Source organism: Emydura macquarii, unplaced genomic scaffold, assembly GCF_026122565.2.
Source record: "Emydura macquarii macquarii isolate MOO-44397 ecotype Brisbane River unplaced genomic scaffold, CSIRO-AGI_Emac_v2 contig_2897, whole genome shotgun sequence".
Classification (NCBI taxonomy): Eukaryota; Metazoa; Chordata; order Testudines; family Chelidae; genus Emydura; species Emydura macquarii.
Window position 1 is genome coordinate 45,009,418 of NW_027133034.1, and position 18,146 is coordinate 45,027,563.

Sequence of the window (18,146 nt, forward strand, 5' to 3'; positions counted from 1 at the left end):
AAGTTTGCAGTTATATTTGTTAAGATGTTCTTTCAAAGATTCACTGTGCCCTTACAGCTGCTGCAAGGTCTGCAGTATATAGATCTCCACATTTAGATAGCAGTCCATCCAACTGTTTCTCCTCAGTCTCACTTTAAATAAGTCTCACTTTATTGGCCTGTTTATTTTTAATATTTCAGCAAATTATCAGCCAGCTACTGATCTGTGATTGAGGAATATTCGGTGCGTCTCAATGTGGGGGTGCGTAGGTGTTGTTTGTTCTTCCTCCTGATCTATCACTGGCTTACTTCTTTGGTCAGTTTAGTGCTCTCAGTGCATATTAGAGCAACCTGATGGCTCATCTAAACTGTCCCAGTTGCCAATGGCTCAGCTGAGAATAACTGAGCCATGCCCCTTCATGACAGGTTGTATAGTGAGAGGTGCTGTAACTTAAAATCTATTAGTCATAGCATTTAAGACCATTACCAACCACCAAATCATCTAATCTGCCCTCCTATATGTCACCAACAACAACCTGCACCTGCACACTAAACTCAACAACTCCTACTGCTATGGTTTTAGTTTGGGTGTCTATTAAAGGGTTACAGACTGTGTGAAGATGGAAAGTGCTGAATTGACCTGTCTTCTTTTAACACCCAAGCCATCAAACATGCAAATAATTCTTATTGATATTAAATGAGAGTTTCATGTGAAAAACACCAAAGGGAAAAAATTGTGTCTGGTTTAATAATTATGGAGTTTTAGGGCACATGGGGAAATCAAGTATTTTTAGTTTATTTGAATGCTGTTTTTAAATCACGTTTCACATCAACTATTCTATATTTCAGGTTAAAAATATTCAGCAGAGTTATTTGATATACCTTTTTTGTGACATGCATAAATGATGTTGTTTTTTTAGTAAATATCATGATGAAAAAGCATATTTTTTACTTTGGTGATAGAACAACTGTGGTCACTTTGAATAATGAAGTACTACTCCAAAAGGATTTAAAGTCGCTCTGACAGTATTTGCTCCTCAGTACCTAAGAACTATTAATAATGCTTCAGTACAACCTTTTCTGGTAATATATACTCACCAGTATATCATCTACATAGTGTTCCCCCAATAGATTAATTTCTGTCATTTTGAAGCTAGTTCTTGGTTGTTTTGTATAAAAAATGTGCAAATTTCAGGTGTTTATATCAAAGGAACATCAAGATCTAGAATAACTGAAATTTGGTACATTTGTCAATCCTTTCTATCCCTGTTTAAATTGGGTACAGCTGCTTAAAGGATGGGATTAAAGAGTTTTAAACTATTCAGACAATAATTAAATAATTTCAAATATATCCTGGAGGGGCATGTGTAATAATTTATAGTATATAAGACTTCTTGTGAGACACAATCACATCAACCCAATCAAGGCCAGCACAATTGTTCCATGTAGTGAACTGGTTAATCAATTAAGAATACTTACAGAGGCTGTCAAATCAGAGTCTGGCTTGATATCTACTTTGTAAACAAACTCACCAAAATTTGCAGAGACAAAAGAAACAATTGGGACCTACATAACTTCAGAGAAGCATTCACAGTTAAGGCCTTAATCTATAAGGCATTTAAATAAGTAGTCCTACTTATCTCCAGAGGACCCCCTTATACTCTGATACCCAAGAAAGCTAACAGTCCACACAGATGGCGTAACTATATAGACACATGATCTAACTGTCCGGCAGTGGAAACAGAGCATTCTATGGGGATGAACCATAGCTCTGAGAATCCTTACCAGAAGAGATCAGACTGAGCCCAAGACTGATAATGTTCTGTTAAGATGCAAAACGTATATTTTCAGTAAAGCCTTCCCCCCAGATTGGAGTTTTTTTTGAAAAGTAAAATATCCCCCACATCTCCCTTGGAAGAACAGCGAGAGAAAGACACCTTTTTCTTCCAGAATTCTGTTTCTTTCATTTTACGCAGTGTTGGTCACTAGGGTGAAAGGCACTATTTATAATTTTTAGATACCATATAAAAACCTACTTAAAAATTAAATTGATTTCCTAGCTGTGTTTGTAAACTGAATGATACAGTGTAAATGGGGACCCATTGTGACACATTGTGAGTAGGTATAATGTAAAAAATGGTAAATTGGTTTTCATCCTGTTTGGATGGCATCTATGTTGACTACAAACATTTTTCTCACTTTAAAAATATACTTCTTTGGAGTCAGCATTCAGAAGTACAGCAATTTCATTGGTCTTCAAGAAGTAAACGTCTTTAGTGCAACTAAAATGAAATGGAGGAAAATACTAAATTAACTTTTCTATATCTTTTCCATTTTCACTTTTCCATTTTGACCCTTTAATATCCAGCACATCAGATGTTTAGTATTTTGACTTGATATTAAACTTTCTTGTCCCTTTTATGAGAGACACCCAGATTTATAAGTAGACTTCAGGTTCTTGCTCCCTGAGTCCAGTTAACTATGTACCTCATGGAGATAATATTCCTGGGGGTGGAAGTGGGCTTCACTGGACCAAAGGCATTGTATTGACTTTCAGATGAACTGTTCAACCTGAACCAGGCTTGAGATAAAGATTGATAGTGGCAGTTGTTGGAAGATGGGAATAAAATGAGGAAAATAGCCAAGAAAAGGGTGTTTCTAATTTTTTCTGCAATTTTATTATTCCATAGGGACCTACAGGATTACAGCCTTTTATCACATGCATAGTGTCCTCACCACCCAACCTCACCAATCCCATGATGGGACCCCATGGTCAGGAAGCAGGCCTACAAAAGCACCCCACGACTAAAACTAATTACTTCCAAATGCTAATCCAATAATAATAATTTGCCCATTTCAAATTTGTCATTTAACTTCCCTCCACTGCCTTTTTACTTTTAATAAGAAAAGTGAGAGGAGGAGAATATGGCTCCATATTTTAAATTGGACACTCTGTAGCATTCATTTTCAGTGTTTCAGATTTCAAGGAATATACTGAATCAGTTTCCCATTTTGCCATGATATTCTTTTGTTGGTTATGATTATGACACAATATGTGTGTTTCTGTATGCAGCAGATTATTTTTACTGTCAAGTGAAGGCTTCAGTCAAATATAATTTTTTCTGTAGATGCCATGAAAAATATTTGTATCAGAGATTTAGTTTTTAATAATGTTACTAACAGACATTTTGATTTACAAGAAAATGCAGTGGACAAGGTTCAAGTATCCTGCTTATTTTGTTATATCTGTCAGAATGATGATGTTGTCCACAAAGTTATGGTGAATTTTCAGTTGTCTCTAGAATAGGTAGACTAGGTAGCTCTTGAGTGGATCCATTCTTTTCTTTCCATGAGGCCCCAAAGAGTGGTTTTGTCCAATTGCTCATGTGTCCTAAGAGATCTCTTTGCAGAGGTTCCACAAGTGCCCCTTCTATCATCTGTCTTAGAGGGAGAGAGAGTGAAATAATTTGAATCAATGGGATGCCATTACTATGTTAATAACGCATATCTGCCTCATTTTCATAAGATTTAGATGCATCGTATATTTGCTTTCTCAGTGCATGGCCATTTGGACAACATAAAAGCTAATGTTAGTGTATTGGCTGAGAGACCCTGAGGAAAAGGCTTGTGAGAGGGAAGGTTTTTTTCTTGATTATTGCCAGGATAGTCTTCTCTTTGTCCAAATATTCACAATTTGAAGTCTGCTTTAGGCTCTTCCACTGCTTCTAGAAAACAGGTGCTATTAGTTGCGTAAACCTTTTATCATCTTTCTAGTTAGACATGTGCTCCCTTCCCTTCAGATGTAGACTTTGCTACTAAGATCCCTGCTTTCTGACTTCTAGATGGGAATAATTCAATGTGGTCTACCTGTGATTATACTTGAAGATCACTTGAAAGTTACAGCTGGTGAAGATTTCATCTGCTGTCGTGCTTGGAAATGTAATCATGAGGAATTGTAATAGCACACCCCCTCATCTCTGATCACAGTGTCTTTACTGGGCTCTCCCTCAACCCTTTCACAGCCTTTGCCTTGTCCTGAGTCATCCTCCAGGTGTTCTGTGACTTGGCCCTCCAGCCACATCACATGAAAGTCTAAACCACTTCCACTGTAATACGAACAATTCTAAATGAATCTTAAAACTAACACCCCTTCTGTCCCGCTCTGACTCCTCTGTAGTTCCTGTGTTGGCCTACCTTAGGCTTCCCCTGCAGGAATCTAACCTGCTCCCGTAATGTTCTTCCTTGGTTCTTTCCTGTCTGTTTAACCCTATTCCAGGGCTTCTCTCTGCCAGAGGAGACATGTCTCTTCTGCAGTCTCTCCCCAACTGAGCTCCTTCAGTCTACTTCTAAGGCCTAACTCCACCTTATCTGTCCAGGAAGCAATTAATTAATCTCCTCCCAAATACAGAACATGACTAATTGGGGTTCTTTCCTTTGCCTTTCAGGTGATGGGGGCTAAGCCCCATCACAGGAATGTTAGATCTGTTTTCTGATGTTTGCATTGGCTTCTTGTTTATTTCTGGGTGCTCTTTAAGGAGTTGACTTTCGTATATTAATACCTACCTATGTACTACAATGGCAACTGAGGTTCCCTGGACACTCAGGCTGACACCAAGTGATGGGAGAACCAAAGTCTGTTGGATGAAGTAGGTAGACTGGCATGTGGGGAGGAAAGGTGCACTACATGAAGTATATGAGCGGAGCTCAAAGATTTAGTTAATGTAGTTCAGATAAGTCTCCAGATCTCTAGATACATATGTGAACCAAACTTGAAATCCAAACCCTCTGTCACTGTTATAAACCTTGTATATTTTTAAATTAAAATGTAAAGATAAAATACTTGATATTGTGTATTATTCTGCTATTATGTACCTCTCAACTCTTCCAAGGGTATTTTCTTTTATATTCCAGGCTTTTTAACTTCCCTTTTATCCAGTCAAAAACTTCCATTTTTGATTATGTAATCTTATCATTTTACAAATGCTGTGCATGGAGTTGTTCATATTCTGCTTACACAATAGCTGTATTAAATTTTTCAAGAAATGCAGCTTGGTGCTAATCTTCAGAAAAGAGTTTTAAAATAACTTTAGTTCTAATAAGTGCTGCAGAATAATGTACTAAATGCTATTGTCAAAGTATATAAAATGAAGTCCTGAGATTTAAGGATCACATGAGCTATACATATAGTTACTACATAAAATGTTTCTGAACTAAATTGAATTCTTTGGTGATGTTCCTTTTTTCATAGCCTTTCATGTCCCCTCGATATCCTGGAGGTCCAAGGCCACCTTTAAGAATACCGAATCAGGTAAGAGCCTTATATCAAGAACACACATTTGTGTCTTAGGGCAGTGGTTTTCAACCTTTTTCATTTGCAGACCCCTAAATTATTTCAAATGGATGTGTGGACCCTTTTGGAAATCTTAGACAGTGGGTCCACAAACCACAGGTTGAAAACAACTGTTTTAGGGAATATGGTATAGTGGCTAGTACAGGCAACTCCTGAGCTCCATTTCTGATTGTTCCATCAACTATTAACTTAACTATTAACCCTTTTGTATATTTGTAAAAGGGTATATTAATATGTACCATACAGCGGAGGTGGGTAGCTTAATTAAAGTTTATTAACTGCTTTTAAATCCATGCATGGAAGGGACTATATACTGTAAGTGCAAAGTTATTATTGCTTTAGTTAAGCATTTGTTATAAATATACTGTAATTCAGTACAAAATATGTTCCTGCATGCTGTACCTTACAATAATATGTTACTCAGAGACATTCCAGCTTTTGACTTTCACTTTTTATATGTATATATTTATAAGTTGTTTAAATACTGGTAGGTAAAAGCTGGATGTGGTGAATGCTATAAAAACTACTGCCAACCTGCTGTTTTAATTTCAGAAGCTATTTTAGAAGCTGCACATTACACTATTTTCAGTTTAGAGCTATAACATAATCTCAGTGAATTACAGCCCTTACAATTCATTTACATTATGCCACATTCATGAATTACCAGTTTTGGCAACATTGCCTGTCTGTAAGTTACAGGATAAATAAGCAGTACATGAAAGTGATAAACTATTGTAATGCAATTTTAAAGTTGAAATTTTGATTACACAAAAGTCAGTAAAATCATAGTTAAAATTCCCACAGTAACCATAACTCTTCCCTTGAGCACATGCATTATAATAGGGTATTGTATTACTTGGTCACACAGGAAAATGTGACATACTGCTCAGCAATAATACAATATGATACAGTGGAAGGAAGCTGTATAACCATACATGTTCCAAATATTGCCTGAGTCAAATCTCCAGCCTGGGTGTCTTGCACTAAGGACCTTCCTCTTGCTTCCCTACATGCCACCTGTCATCTCTGGCAGGGTCACCAGATCCCAACTTCACTGGAATCTGACACTTCTGTATGTTTTCCTCTTTGTTGCTACATATCATCCTGAATCTGCACCCATTGACTAAAATGATACAGGATCAAATTTGATATGTTCCATAAATCATATAATGAAATGCCCTATTGTAATGCAAAATCAAAAAGGAACAGTGTGAACCTTATCTTTGAATTTCCTGACTGTTCTGCAATTAATATCTCAACCTTAGAGTGCATACAAATATATATATATATATATATATATTTATGTATATGTATATACATATGTATGTAAAATAAAAAGAAAATAATTCACCACAATTTTACATTTCTTTTCAGTCAAGATAAAGTGATCAGTTCCTTCATTAAGCAATTCCAGTGTTACCTGGTCAAATCCATTTAGTAACACTAGATTTACGTACTCCAGATAAACATTTTTATTATGAATAAATTAATGTATTTTGACTTTTGAATACCGTACCAGCCTCAAAGATTCATCCTCGATTAAGTTTTTTGTAAGATGACTATACTCCAGGTATTATTGCAAAAGACTAGAGAAATTCATCTTAAATCTAATTATCTTATAACAAACTCAAAGGACAGATAATAACTTTAAAAACAATATGCTAGGTTTGGGCCAAGAGGAACATAATAACACATTATATCTTCATGCTTGAAGACAGAATTTGGAACTAAGCTTAGAGTCTCTTGTTTCCATTGTAAAAGTATATTAGGTATATCTTGGAATTAATGTCCTACGATGGTAAGGAAGGATGGAAACTACAACATTCCCCACCTTTCAGCCCTACCTTACCATGCATTTTGAATACCTCAAGGCTGATCTAGTTGTGGTTGAGCATCTGAGAAGACCACAGAGCCATGTAAGGTAGCTGTTAAAAAGATAGGAGAGAATGTCAAAATTGAAACAGAGAGAAAATTGATCCAGAATCAAGAAATGACATTACCCCATGCTCCGTAGCCAGGTGGGATACACAATACAAGAAAAGAAAGTAATACAAAAGAAAATTAGTTAAGAATAAATATGGAAGAATATTCAAATTTAGCTATTTAAATCAATGGAACTTCACATGGGCACAGGGTCTGTCTGCATGGATCCAGTTGTAGGATCTTGTCCTATGTCTTTAGCAGACTTAAACTTTTTTTGCTTTACATTTGGCTCAGAGAAACAGTTTCAAAATTAAAAACAAAATTATCTGAATTATCTGTTTAAAATACAATTTATGTCATATCTCCTCTTAACATGTTTTATATATCTATAGGCACTTGGAGGTGTCCCAGGAAGTCAGCCATTATTGCCCAGTGGGATGGACCCAACACGACAACAAGGTAAAGTGCCTGTTTACTAGATGAGAAATGTATGTTCAGAATATCAACCTTTTTTTCTTTTTTTTAGAAAGGTTCTATGTGATCCCAAACTTGCATCCAGCACTTCTTGTTTTAAAGTCTGCTGCAACTGTGTAAACTCTTTTCAAACAATGAGGTGATAATTTGTCGATGCCGTAGAAGGTGTTTTCAAGCATCACAGTTGTTAAAGCTGTGTAATTTTTTTCAGGGCATCCAAACATGGGTGGGCCAATGCAGAGAATGACTCCTCCAAGAGGAATGGTTCCATTAGGTCCACAGGTACCTTGCATAAATATGTGTGTCTATATTTACACTACACATACATATGAAATTTTAGTGTCCTTTTTGTCACATCTGTACTAGAATTAAAGTTTTTAAATATGCCATCACCTTTTCTTCTAACTCCATTTTTAAGATATTTTCTCTCTATCATAAAAATTTATTCTGGGTTGAAACTTGACAAAGTCACAAACTATAAAGAAATTTTATTTTATTTTATTTACAAAATTTTAATAAAGATTGGTTTAATTTATTTTGAATGATATAACTGTAATGTAAATAAAAAGTCTTACCTATTATTTGTCTATTTAACTCTAAAAGGTTCAGAAAAATTAAGTTTATTTCCAATTAATGCATGTCTAAGATTAGATTAGATTTATGGTCTAAATCTGGTATTTTCAAAGGAGCCTAAGGAATTGGCTAAAGCTCCTTAGAAAATCTCAACTTGATTGTTTATGTAATTCATATTATTTTGGAGAGAAAATTAGCCCCACAATACAACTAAAGTATTCATAGTCTGTGTAGCAAAAACAAAATTAATGAATTTTTCTCCAGACACTAATCTTCTGATCACAAATTCCCCACTCAAGGAGTATACCAGGGAGGCATTTTTGCATAAGATTTGAAATATGCACCATTACTCATAGTGTGTGGATGGCGTCTACATATCACCTATAACTATCAATTGTTAGCCTGTCTTTTTAGATCTGTTTTTCAGGAGAGCAGCAAGCTTGAACATCTGGGTTCAGCCTTCCTCCCACTGCTAACCTGGTTATAGTTAGTTATATATAGACTCCTTCTCCGAGGGTGTAAAAGTTTTAGTAGAAGTTTATACATTTTCTACTTGCAAGAATGAACTCAAGTGGAAATTAAATTCATTCTAGAATATCTCCAAAAAGTTTAGCCCAGTGGATTGTCCATTGCTTATTATCACTTTTCCTCAGTAACTCAGGTCTCTGATTTGCTTGTTATAGCTATTTTGGCCTTATATCTTATTCTGAAGAATATTTGGGTTATGCTTATACCTCTACACTTTGACTCCTTCATTCAGATCTTCTTGCTAGTGACTTCTTTGTTCCAGTTTTGAATAACAGGGTAGCTCTTTCTTTTTAACCCATCGCTGTCTTTTTGGTAGCAACCAATTCTACATGTTTAACCAACAAAAATGTATTTAAACTTATGTTGGTTTTTCTACAGCACTTCAGTATTTCCACCACTTGCTTTTTTGTGTTGGAAAGTTAAGATTTGTGGTCATGAATTTAAGATCATACTTTATGCTAGCATTACTAGCTACACACTGCAGGCAAATGTGATATCAACTTTAGAAAGGATGATTTTCAGTTTTATTCTCTTTAAAATGGGGGGATGGGACTATGTAATTCTCTCAGACCTGAGTTTTCCAAAGGAGTCTTTTCTCTAGATCCATGCTCATCTATCATCTTTCTCACTTGTGTGGGGGTCTTTTGAGCAAGCAGTTTTAATAACTTGAAGGATGAGCTAACTCACAGGGCCTTTCATGCCGACTTTAAGATCCTTTTGCACTGCCAGAGTGTGTAAAGCTGCATTAGGCCTATTCTACAATAAGAGGGCTTTTCTGGTTATACTATACTGGTTTAGTTAAACTGCAAAACCAGTTCTGGTGTAGACGCAGTTATATTAGTATAAAAGTGCTTAAACCAGTATAGCTTATGCCAGTTCTCCAACTGCATCTATACTAGGACTTTTACTGGTATAACTATGTTGGCAAAAAATCATACCCTTAACCAAAATAGCTATGTCAGATATCTGTCCTTTGTGTAAATGAGATTCAGGCCCACAAAATATACTAGAGTTATCTAAATACTATATGTCATGATGACAGACCATATTTGAACTAGATAGCAAGTTTGGACTGTACAGTAGTTTTGATTTTGTTGTCCAGTTTGTATGGTGTTAAGATCTACATTCTTGTGCATGGGACTGGGAGACTGAAAACACAAGTATGTAACTTTTTACATTTTATTTTAAGTGAATTCTCCTTCATTTAAATAGTTGGCCATAGCTACAATAGTTAATTTTTGGACACTGACTGACAAACAGAAAAACCAAAATACAAGGAAAGGAAAGGAAAATGGAAAATAAAACAAGAAAAAGTAACTAAACAAAAACTACTTAGTTGAACTCTGCCTCTAATTGTTGGGCAGACTCCTTCATCCTCCAGTGTTCTCCAGATTCCTCTCTTCATCCGTTACCTTCTCTTCTTGGATTTCCTTCTCAGCAGCAGCTGTCCCAGGTCTAACCTTAATCAATTTCTTTCATCTTCAGCAACAGACAAGAAGTTGTATATAATTATAAATGTTTACATTTATTAAAAGAGCCAAATGATCTAATCTGATTTCTCTCAGTTCAAGTTCAGTAAGGACACCTGACTAAAATGCTTCCAGTCAAGAACTATTAATAAATTCCATAAACATCTTAGGTCCTCAGACCTGGTTCCTTTGTCAAGATAAAGAAAAGAAAAAGCAGGAATATACTCCAAAGAAGACAGATGGTTCAAATCTCCAAAATGAAGATGGAAAAATAGAATTAAATAGCTTCAGAGTCCCTCCAGAAATGAATGTAATTGAAGAAACTGTTTTGGTAATGTTTTGGTACAGGGAGACAACAAAAATATCAATATTTAAAGGAAAGGCAAGGTAGTGTTCCAATTGTTTCAGAATCAACTTATTAGCTTGTTATATAAACCAGCTTAGGGCCCATTCATGCACACCATCTATGTGTAGAACTCCCATGGGCTTCAATGGGAATTCCAAACATGGATTGCTTGCAGGTTTGGTTTCTAGTTGGCAACAAGAGAACCTACTCCCAGAAGTTATTTCTTGGTTCACTTGAAATAAGTTTCTTGTATTTGAACTCTCTCTTTTCAGTATGACACATGAAATACACTATCAGGTCTATATTTTAAATCTTATTGTCTGATTGCTCCCTGGTTTGCATAATTTGATAATTTGATGCTCAAATACTCTTGAGCAATGTGTAATAGACTGCTTTGAAGAACTCCAGTTAAAGTTCAGTAATCCAGTTATAATATAACTAGAATGAGTTTTAGTTAAATCATTGCAAAACAGATAACAATAATCACTTTGAGGACATTCTGTTCTCTTAGGTAAGTGATTGCCTGCCCCACTTCCTCAAAAATGACTATTGAACTTTTCAGGAAATGTTTTATGCCATACATTTACCTAAAATACCAGACAAATTCAGTAGGACTAGTACAGACTCTACAGTGAATGATATATGTGGGGTAAGACAGGTTGTTCTATTTACATACATTTAACTTATTAAATGAAAAAAATTGAGCTATTTTAGTCTTTCAGGAAAATAGCACAATTTCTAGGCTTTTGTCAGTTTGTGTCATGATCTATATGTTATTTGAGCACACACATTGTCTTTATCTATAATAGGGTTTTGGATAGCTTATTTTTAGGCATTTCTATTTCTATATTCATTATACTATCTGAATGATTTTCATGTTAGTTATCTTAGATTAGTTACAAGAGGAGTATAGCAATCATTTTATGTGTTATTACAATTTATTTCATTTCTATATTTTCCCATGGAAGTTAATAATACACTGTTCATTAACCAGGTTTGATTAAAAACAATTCTATCTGAATTCCAAAGTGTGAAAACCCCTGAAAAATCTATTTTTCTGTCCTTGAATGAATTTTCATGGTGTGAAAGTTGAACGGTTATTGCATCTGACCTTCGCTGACCATTGACTTTGCTACTATATGTAATAAATCTTCATAGAACAATTAGCATTTTAAGTATGCTTAATAACCTTACCTTTTTAAGAACTGTTAATATATGTAGTGTACTAGCATGCTTCTTTTTCATTAGGGAAAATAATTATTTTTTAAAGTCAAGAATGGAAACTCCTGAAAGAATGAATCACACTGGCCTATCCAATGAACAGTTATATAGGGAAATCATTAATCGGCTGTCCTTTCTTTCCCCCTTCCTCTTTGGTTTTGTTTTTTTGTTTTGTGGTAGTCTGACCCTTGGTTATCATTGCAGAACTATGGAGGTGCAATGAGACCACCACTGAATGCTTTAGGTGGCCCTGGAATGCCTGGAATGAACATGTAAGCAAAATAATAAACTACTATAACATTTACAAAAATAATCTTTTCCTTTTAAAAGAAAAAAATCACTGATGTACATAGGATAAGGGAGAATGTATTTGATTAATTAACTAATTTTAGCAGTTTTGATAAAGCAAGGAGACAGCAAAGCAGTCTCACTCTTCTGCAAAGCATCTTTTATTTATGGAATTCTTTTCTTCCAAGTCTGTCTAAATGTTGGGTTTGTTCTACATATCAGGGTTCATATATTTGGAATATATTGTTATTGTGGCCCATCTGTAGATTTGCAAAGAGCCTTGATATTAGTTAAATTTGAATGTTTATTTACTGATTTAATACTAAAACAGTTAACCATCAATTCACACACAGAAAGAACATTTTAAAGAATAGTAAGGTTGTGATTCACATCTGCAAAAGCAAGGAAGTGCATAGTAAGGACAGAAACAGACCATTGTCTTTAAATACATCATCACAAAGGGTACACATTAATAAAGGAAGGACCTGATTCTCCACTCTGTTACATCTGTTTTATGCTAATGTAATCAGTGAAGTTACACTACATAAAACCAGTGATATGGAGTGGAGAATCGGGCCTGAGACATTTTAGTATACTATATGGTATTCAAGGGCTTCTGGGGCTAGATACTCGGTGTAAGCTGGTATACACCGACTTCAGTTGAGCTACATTGATTTATACCAGCTATGGATTGGATCCATGGAATATATTGTCCCCCTGGTATATGTAGATACCTCCTATTTTCCAAGCCTCTAGAGCAACTTCAGATGTAAAACCACTGTTTTGGGGTAGAATAAGTTGAAGTTGCACTGAAGATCAACAGACTGACAGAGAAAGACACACACTAAGATAACACATTGTTATCATTAATCCATTTTTACTCTTACTTTTATAGTAAATTGGAAGGAATTTTTTTTACTGCAAATAAGGTGATACCAACCTGAAAAGGTTGTGAAAGCTGAGTTAGAAAGTATCTTGTAGCGAGACATTTGAGCTTTATTTAAAGATGTCATGTAATGGAAAATCCGCCACATCCTTAGGTATCTTGTTCTAATCTTCAGGCAGATCTTGTATTTCTGAAGAAAATAAAATTTAAGGTTTGTGTTACTTTATTACAGACATCTTATGTTGCCCTCAGGATAATTATTGGAAATTAATATAGATAAAATAACTAGATATTTGAAATCAAGTGTAAGTACAACACAAATTCTAGAGAGGATCTCAAGAAAGAGATTCCAGCAAAGGAAAAAACCTAAGCTATTCATTACAAAATTTGTTGTTATTTCTCTTGTGTTGAGGTTGTTACACATGGCTAATACAGCCACACAGTGAAGAGGAAGGAAATGGCTTTCCTCCCACCTTGCATGATCCACATAAGAGTTACTAAGAATTGTACCCACTGTACTTGAGGTACTCAGGAGCTTTTACTGAGTCTGCTGTGGCTCCTGGAACAACATGATATAAAGTAAGGCATGAAGTAGACAATCATAGCTCCTTCTCCCCATGCTTCAGCCAAATTTATGCTGTGCTCCTTAAAGGCTGTTGCTGATTAATCTCCCTCTAGTGCAACTGAGACTGGGGGCAAAATACCTGTCATTGTTCTTTTGAGTGGCATGGTTCACACAGACCTTACCACAGACTGTGCCGTAAAGCAAGAGTGCTGATGTTGGAAAGCTATGCTTTAGAGTATTCTGATGATCCCTGTCATATGCTGGATCCTGGACCTTTGAAAGGAGTTCTGTTATATCTCCTACCTTCAGAGAATTTAATTTATAAGTAGGAAATTTTTTTATATTGTCAAAGTGAGTAATTTTTCTCTTAATGTTAAATGGACTTACGTACACATATCAAAAGGAGAATAGAGGCTTAACTGTATTTTTTGCTTTTGCAGGACATGCAGTGTGAGGCCCAACCTTAAAGTTATTGATGTCACTTGTGCATGAATTTCTTTAGCATATAACTCTTTATATTGTGATATAATAGCACAGATGTACTGTACATATTAACACTAACATTCAGTTTCAGTTATATGGTGCATCTAAGGATAATCCACATGCAGTAGCAGTAAATGGACCCAGATGTGTTAGCAATTCCTCCTTTAGATTATCCCTTACAATTTATGCAATGCATGATGTAAGCAACATCTGTGTATCTTATCTTCTGTACTTGTATTTCCATAAAAGATGGCAGCTTCCTTATTGCCTTATGTATGGTGCATAGTTTAATTTGCATTTCCTTTTTTTTCCGATTAAAAATGTCCTTTGAGTTCAATGGGTTTTGCTCTCTGGCAGCATTAAAATGTGAAGAAGTAGCTATTCTGCAACGCCAACAGCATTTTTAAATGTAATGTCTCCTCTGTAAGCAATTAGGGGCTAAAACTCAAAAGAAAACTGTCTTGGTAGGGCGCTAACTATCTGCCAAGTATCATTTTTGAGATTTTTTTCCTGGTGTTTCTTTGGCTAAATAGTGAATATTATGTAATCTGTTAAAAACAAAAAAGACTCATTAATGAATTAAAGTTGATGACAACAAAACTAGCCTGAAAACATATGGACAATGTTTCAACCCAAAAGGACATTTTTCTTAGTACATGTATAATTGAAAAATAATTGCTGATACAGCCCTAACCTCAGAATTTCAAATGTGATATATATTTGTTTCATGCATCTTTTAAAAGAAAAAATAATTACAGTGAAATCTGCAAGTTCCCATTTCAGAGTTTTTATTATAAATTTACTTTTAAGGGATATAAACCTCAGCTATAGAACTTTAAGCCAAAACTTGGCATAGTAAGTCTTTGTAAAGCTATATTTTTTCCACACAAAATGGGAGCAAAATAGCAAATTTCAGGGGATAATGTTACAGTTCATAAGCTTATTTTTAATGGCCAGTAATGAACCATAATGTTTTATAAGGTGCTAAGACTGTTTCAGTATATACCTGAAAGGAAAAAGAATTTCCACTCACTTTTTAGCTTGTAGTTTATTTTATAGAAAATCTATTACTCTCTTATTAAACCATATGTGTATTACAAACATACACAAAAATAGGTATTCAGACATTTGTTTTAAATTATTCAATATTTTGATAGAATACACTCAGTCATAAGGAAAGGAAATATTGAACATTTTTTCAGATACTAGTACAAATAAAGAATTTGAGACTTATTTTCAAGATGGCAATGAAAAGAGATGTCTCCTGGTTCACTGAAGGAAACATCTGGGTTTGTGTTAAAGGGGTCCTCAAAGAGGACCATAAATTCTGTAATAAATAAAAGTATGGAAATGATTACTGTTTGTGTTTCTATAGAATGCTATTGTAATTAGACATACGAGTCTTCCATATGTAAAAGATTATATTGTGAAACTGGTATATTAATAGTAATGTTTTATGAATATGTTGACAGTGCCATAATAAACATTTATTAGAAGGAGGAGGAAAAAAGTTGCTCAGTTTCCTTTAAAGAACTTTGCAGCTGACTAATTTTAAAAAAACCCCAAAAAAACAGAATTCAACTCCATACAATCATATACCTTCTGGGCAGAATCTGCCATGGTGCTTTTTGTAGCTATCTACATAGAAGTTTCCCTTGTGACTTCTAGTAAATTTACAAAATTCAATACCTTATCAGATAGAAGGTGAGCTTTCACTTAATCTGCTTTATACTTTTTAAGTATTTACATAAATCCAGATGTATTCTGTGCTCTTTCTTTAACTTCACATTAAATGTTTTGGGGGTGAAAAAAAAGTTACAATATTGTCATATGTACACTTTCTTTGAAAAAGGAGAGCTAGTCATCCAAATACTGTACATGGTAGAAAACAGCGAGAAATGATGCATTCCACTTTGTGATTACTGGCAAGGAGAGGGATTGCTAAATATTTGTCTTGAGCTTGCAAGAACTGCTTGTGTCAGGCTTTTTTTGAATCAATAACTGTGAATGTTTTTTGTCCCACATACACACAATTATGCAAGGGAATTTACAGTCTCTGTTAAAGTTCTTCATCCAGATATTCTCCAAGTGTACTGCACAAGTTATATATGTACACACAAACTGTATTAAGCAGCACATGTTTTTTCTGGCACTTGTTTATATACGCATTAATCTCCATCACAAACAATGTATAGGGAAGGTCAGACTTTTTTTGGTATGGTTTGCAGTATTGTTTTGGAAAGCTTTAAAGTTTGTGGCCTTCAGAAAAAAATATTCCAATAGAAAATTTTTTGAGAATCCCTTCACTGATTGGTCAACATATTAACATCTTTGCTGATTGAAGATACGGTATTGAGAACAACACTGAAGACATATCAGTCTTGGTCAACAGTTGTTTCATCACAGGCAATAAAGGAATTTGCTTCAGCCAATTTTTTATTAACTTAGCAACATTGTAATAAAAGATTATAGGGAGACAGTCAGTACACAGCCAGTAAGACATCATGTGACCCCAGTAGATTTTAGAAATGCAGAGCTGAGCTTTCCAGAACAGGAGGTAGTATTTGTGCAGATGTGAACACATTCACCAAATTAAAATGGGTTATTTCTCTTTTCTTGTTGCATTGTTTTATGCCAGACAACTCTTGAACAGTCACCTGATTTTCGCAATGGAACAGATTGCAGCAGAATCAAGTTTTCTCCTCTTCCAAATAAACCATGTGTAGAGCCCTGCAAATCCATGGATATCCACTTTGTATCTGCAGATATCCATGGATACAGACATTCTCAGACCATTTTTGCAGATTGTAGATTGGCTGCGGACGCAAATTTTGTATCTGTGCAGGTCTCTTACGATGTGACTTCTAGATGGTGATTACATATAACTGTTCTTTTCTGATCAACTAGAATATATCACATAGGAGAAATCCCCAAAACGTAACATCTGATAGGAAACTTTCTGTGCTCATTTATTAAGGCCCTGTTTTCTCTGTATTTAAATCCTTCATGAAGAACTACTTCTGTCATGCTACTTATGTTTGATCTACCTCATTTTGTACTATTAAGTTCAAGACACAGTCAAGCATCATCTTGATGACTTTACTATCCCTAACCCCTCTTTGCTTCTCTATCTGACTTTAGATTATAAAATACTGGGAGGAAGAGATTGTGTATTGTTTCTGCTTGTATAGTGCCTGGCACTTCTTGGATACTACCAGGAATAAATAAATACTAACACATCATATTCATTTGATATACTACAGAAATTGAACTTTCCCCCCCTCCCCTTCCCTAGTTCTGAATGGTTTTAGTCCTCCTCAGACATCTAAAACAAGGAGCATGCCCTACAAACTACCCTACTGAGCTCTGCAGAAGGAGGAAGGTTAAGAAAATACAACAGTGTTCAAATTCTCCTGTTTTGTTTTCCTTTTCCTCCACACTGCTCTCAGTGGTCTGATCTGTAGGCACACTCTGATAGTGCCATAGACAAGATCTCATGTGCATCTTGCACTCTAATCCTTACCACTGTAAGAATGCACATTTTATCACAATTCCACCTCTCAGTTTTTTCTCTGACCATGTGCAGCAAGCAAATAGCTGAAAAGTTTGAATTTCCTGTTTTATATGGCAGGTGGTGGATTTCACATTTTCTGTGGTGTCTGTGATATTTGTGAAAATAATACAGACTTAGCCAAATAAATAATGTTTAAAATTATATATTTAAAAAATCTTTGGTGTCTGTTTCCAAGTTTTAGATGATAAAGGAAAGTATATATTAATGTTGGATATTTCCTGCATGCAAGAAATGTTAATAAAAAAATTACCTTGTATTGGAAACTATTTGATTTTATAAAAATAAATGTAAACCTTAAAACATCCCAAATTATGAGGAACAGTAATTATTTTTATTAAATAAATTTTAGTATTCTTCTGGTATTATAGATACATAGTACATATATGCTTACTATAGACTCAATTTAGGAAGAAATTTAAGCATGTAGTACAACTTGCATGCTTTTTAAGTACATGTTTTAATACCTTTCTGAATTGGGGCATATTGTA

General features: G+C 34.9%; 1 protein-coding gene across 4 annotated transcripts in view; it reads left to right on the forward strand.

Annotated features, from left to right (window-relative positions):
- Positions 1–18,146, forward strand: part of SSBP2 (single stranded DNA binding protein 2) — a 272,413-nt gene that overhangs the window by 202,277 nt on the left and 51,990 nt on the right. For all 4 annotated transcript variants that reach the window (XM_067568988.1, XM_067568989.1, XM_067568990.1 and 1 more), the window contains 4 exons: positions 5,227–5,286; positions 7,644–7,710; positions 7,937–8,007; positions 12,067–12,134. In XM_067568988.1, the coding sequence (XP_067425089.1) occupies positions 5,227–5,286; positions 7,644–7,710; positions 7,937–8,007; positions 12,067–12,134 (266 nt within the window). The remainder of the gene's footprint in view (positions 1–5,226; positions 5,287–7,643; positions 7,711–7,936; positions 8,008–12,066; positions 12,135–18,146) is intronic.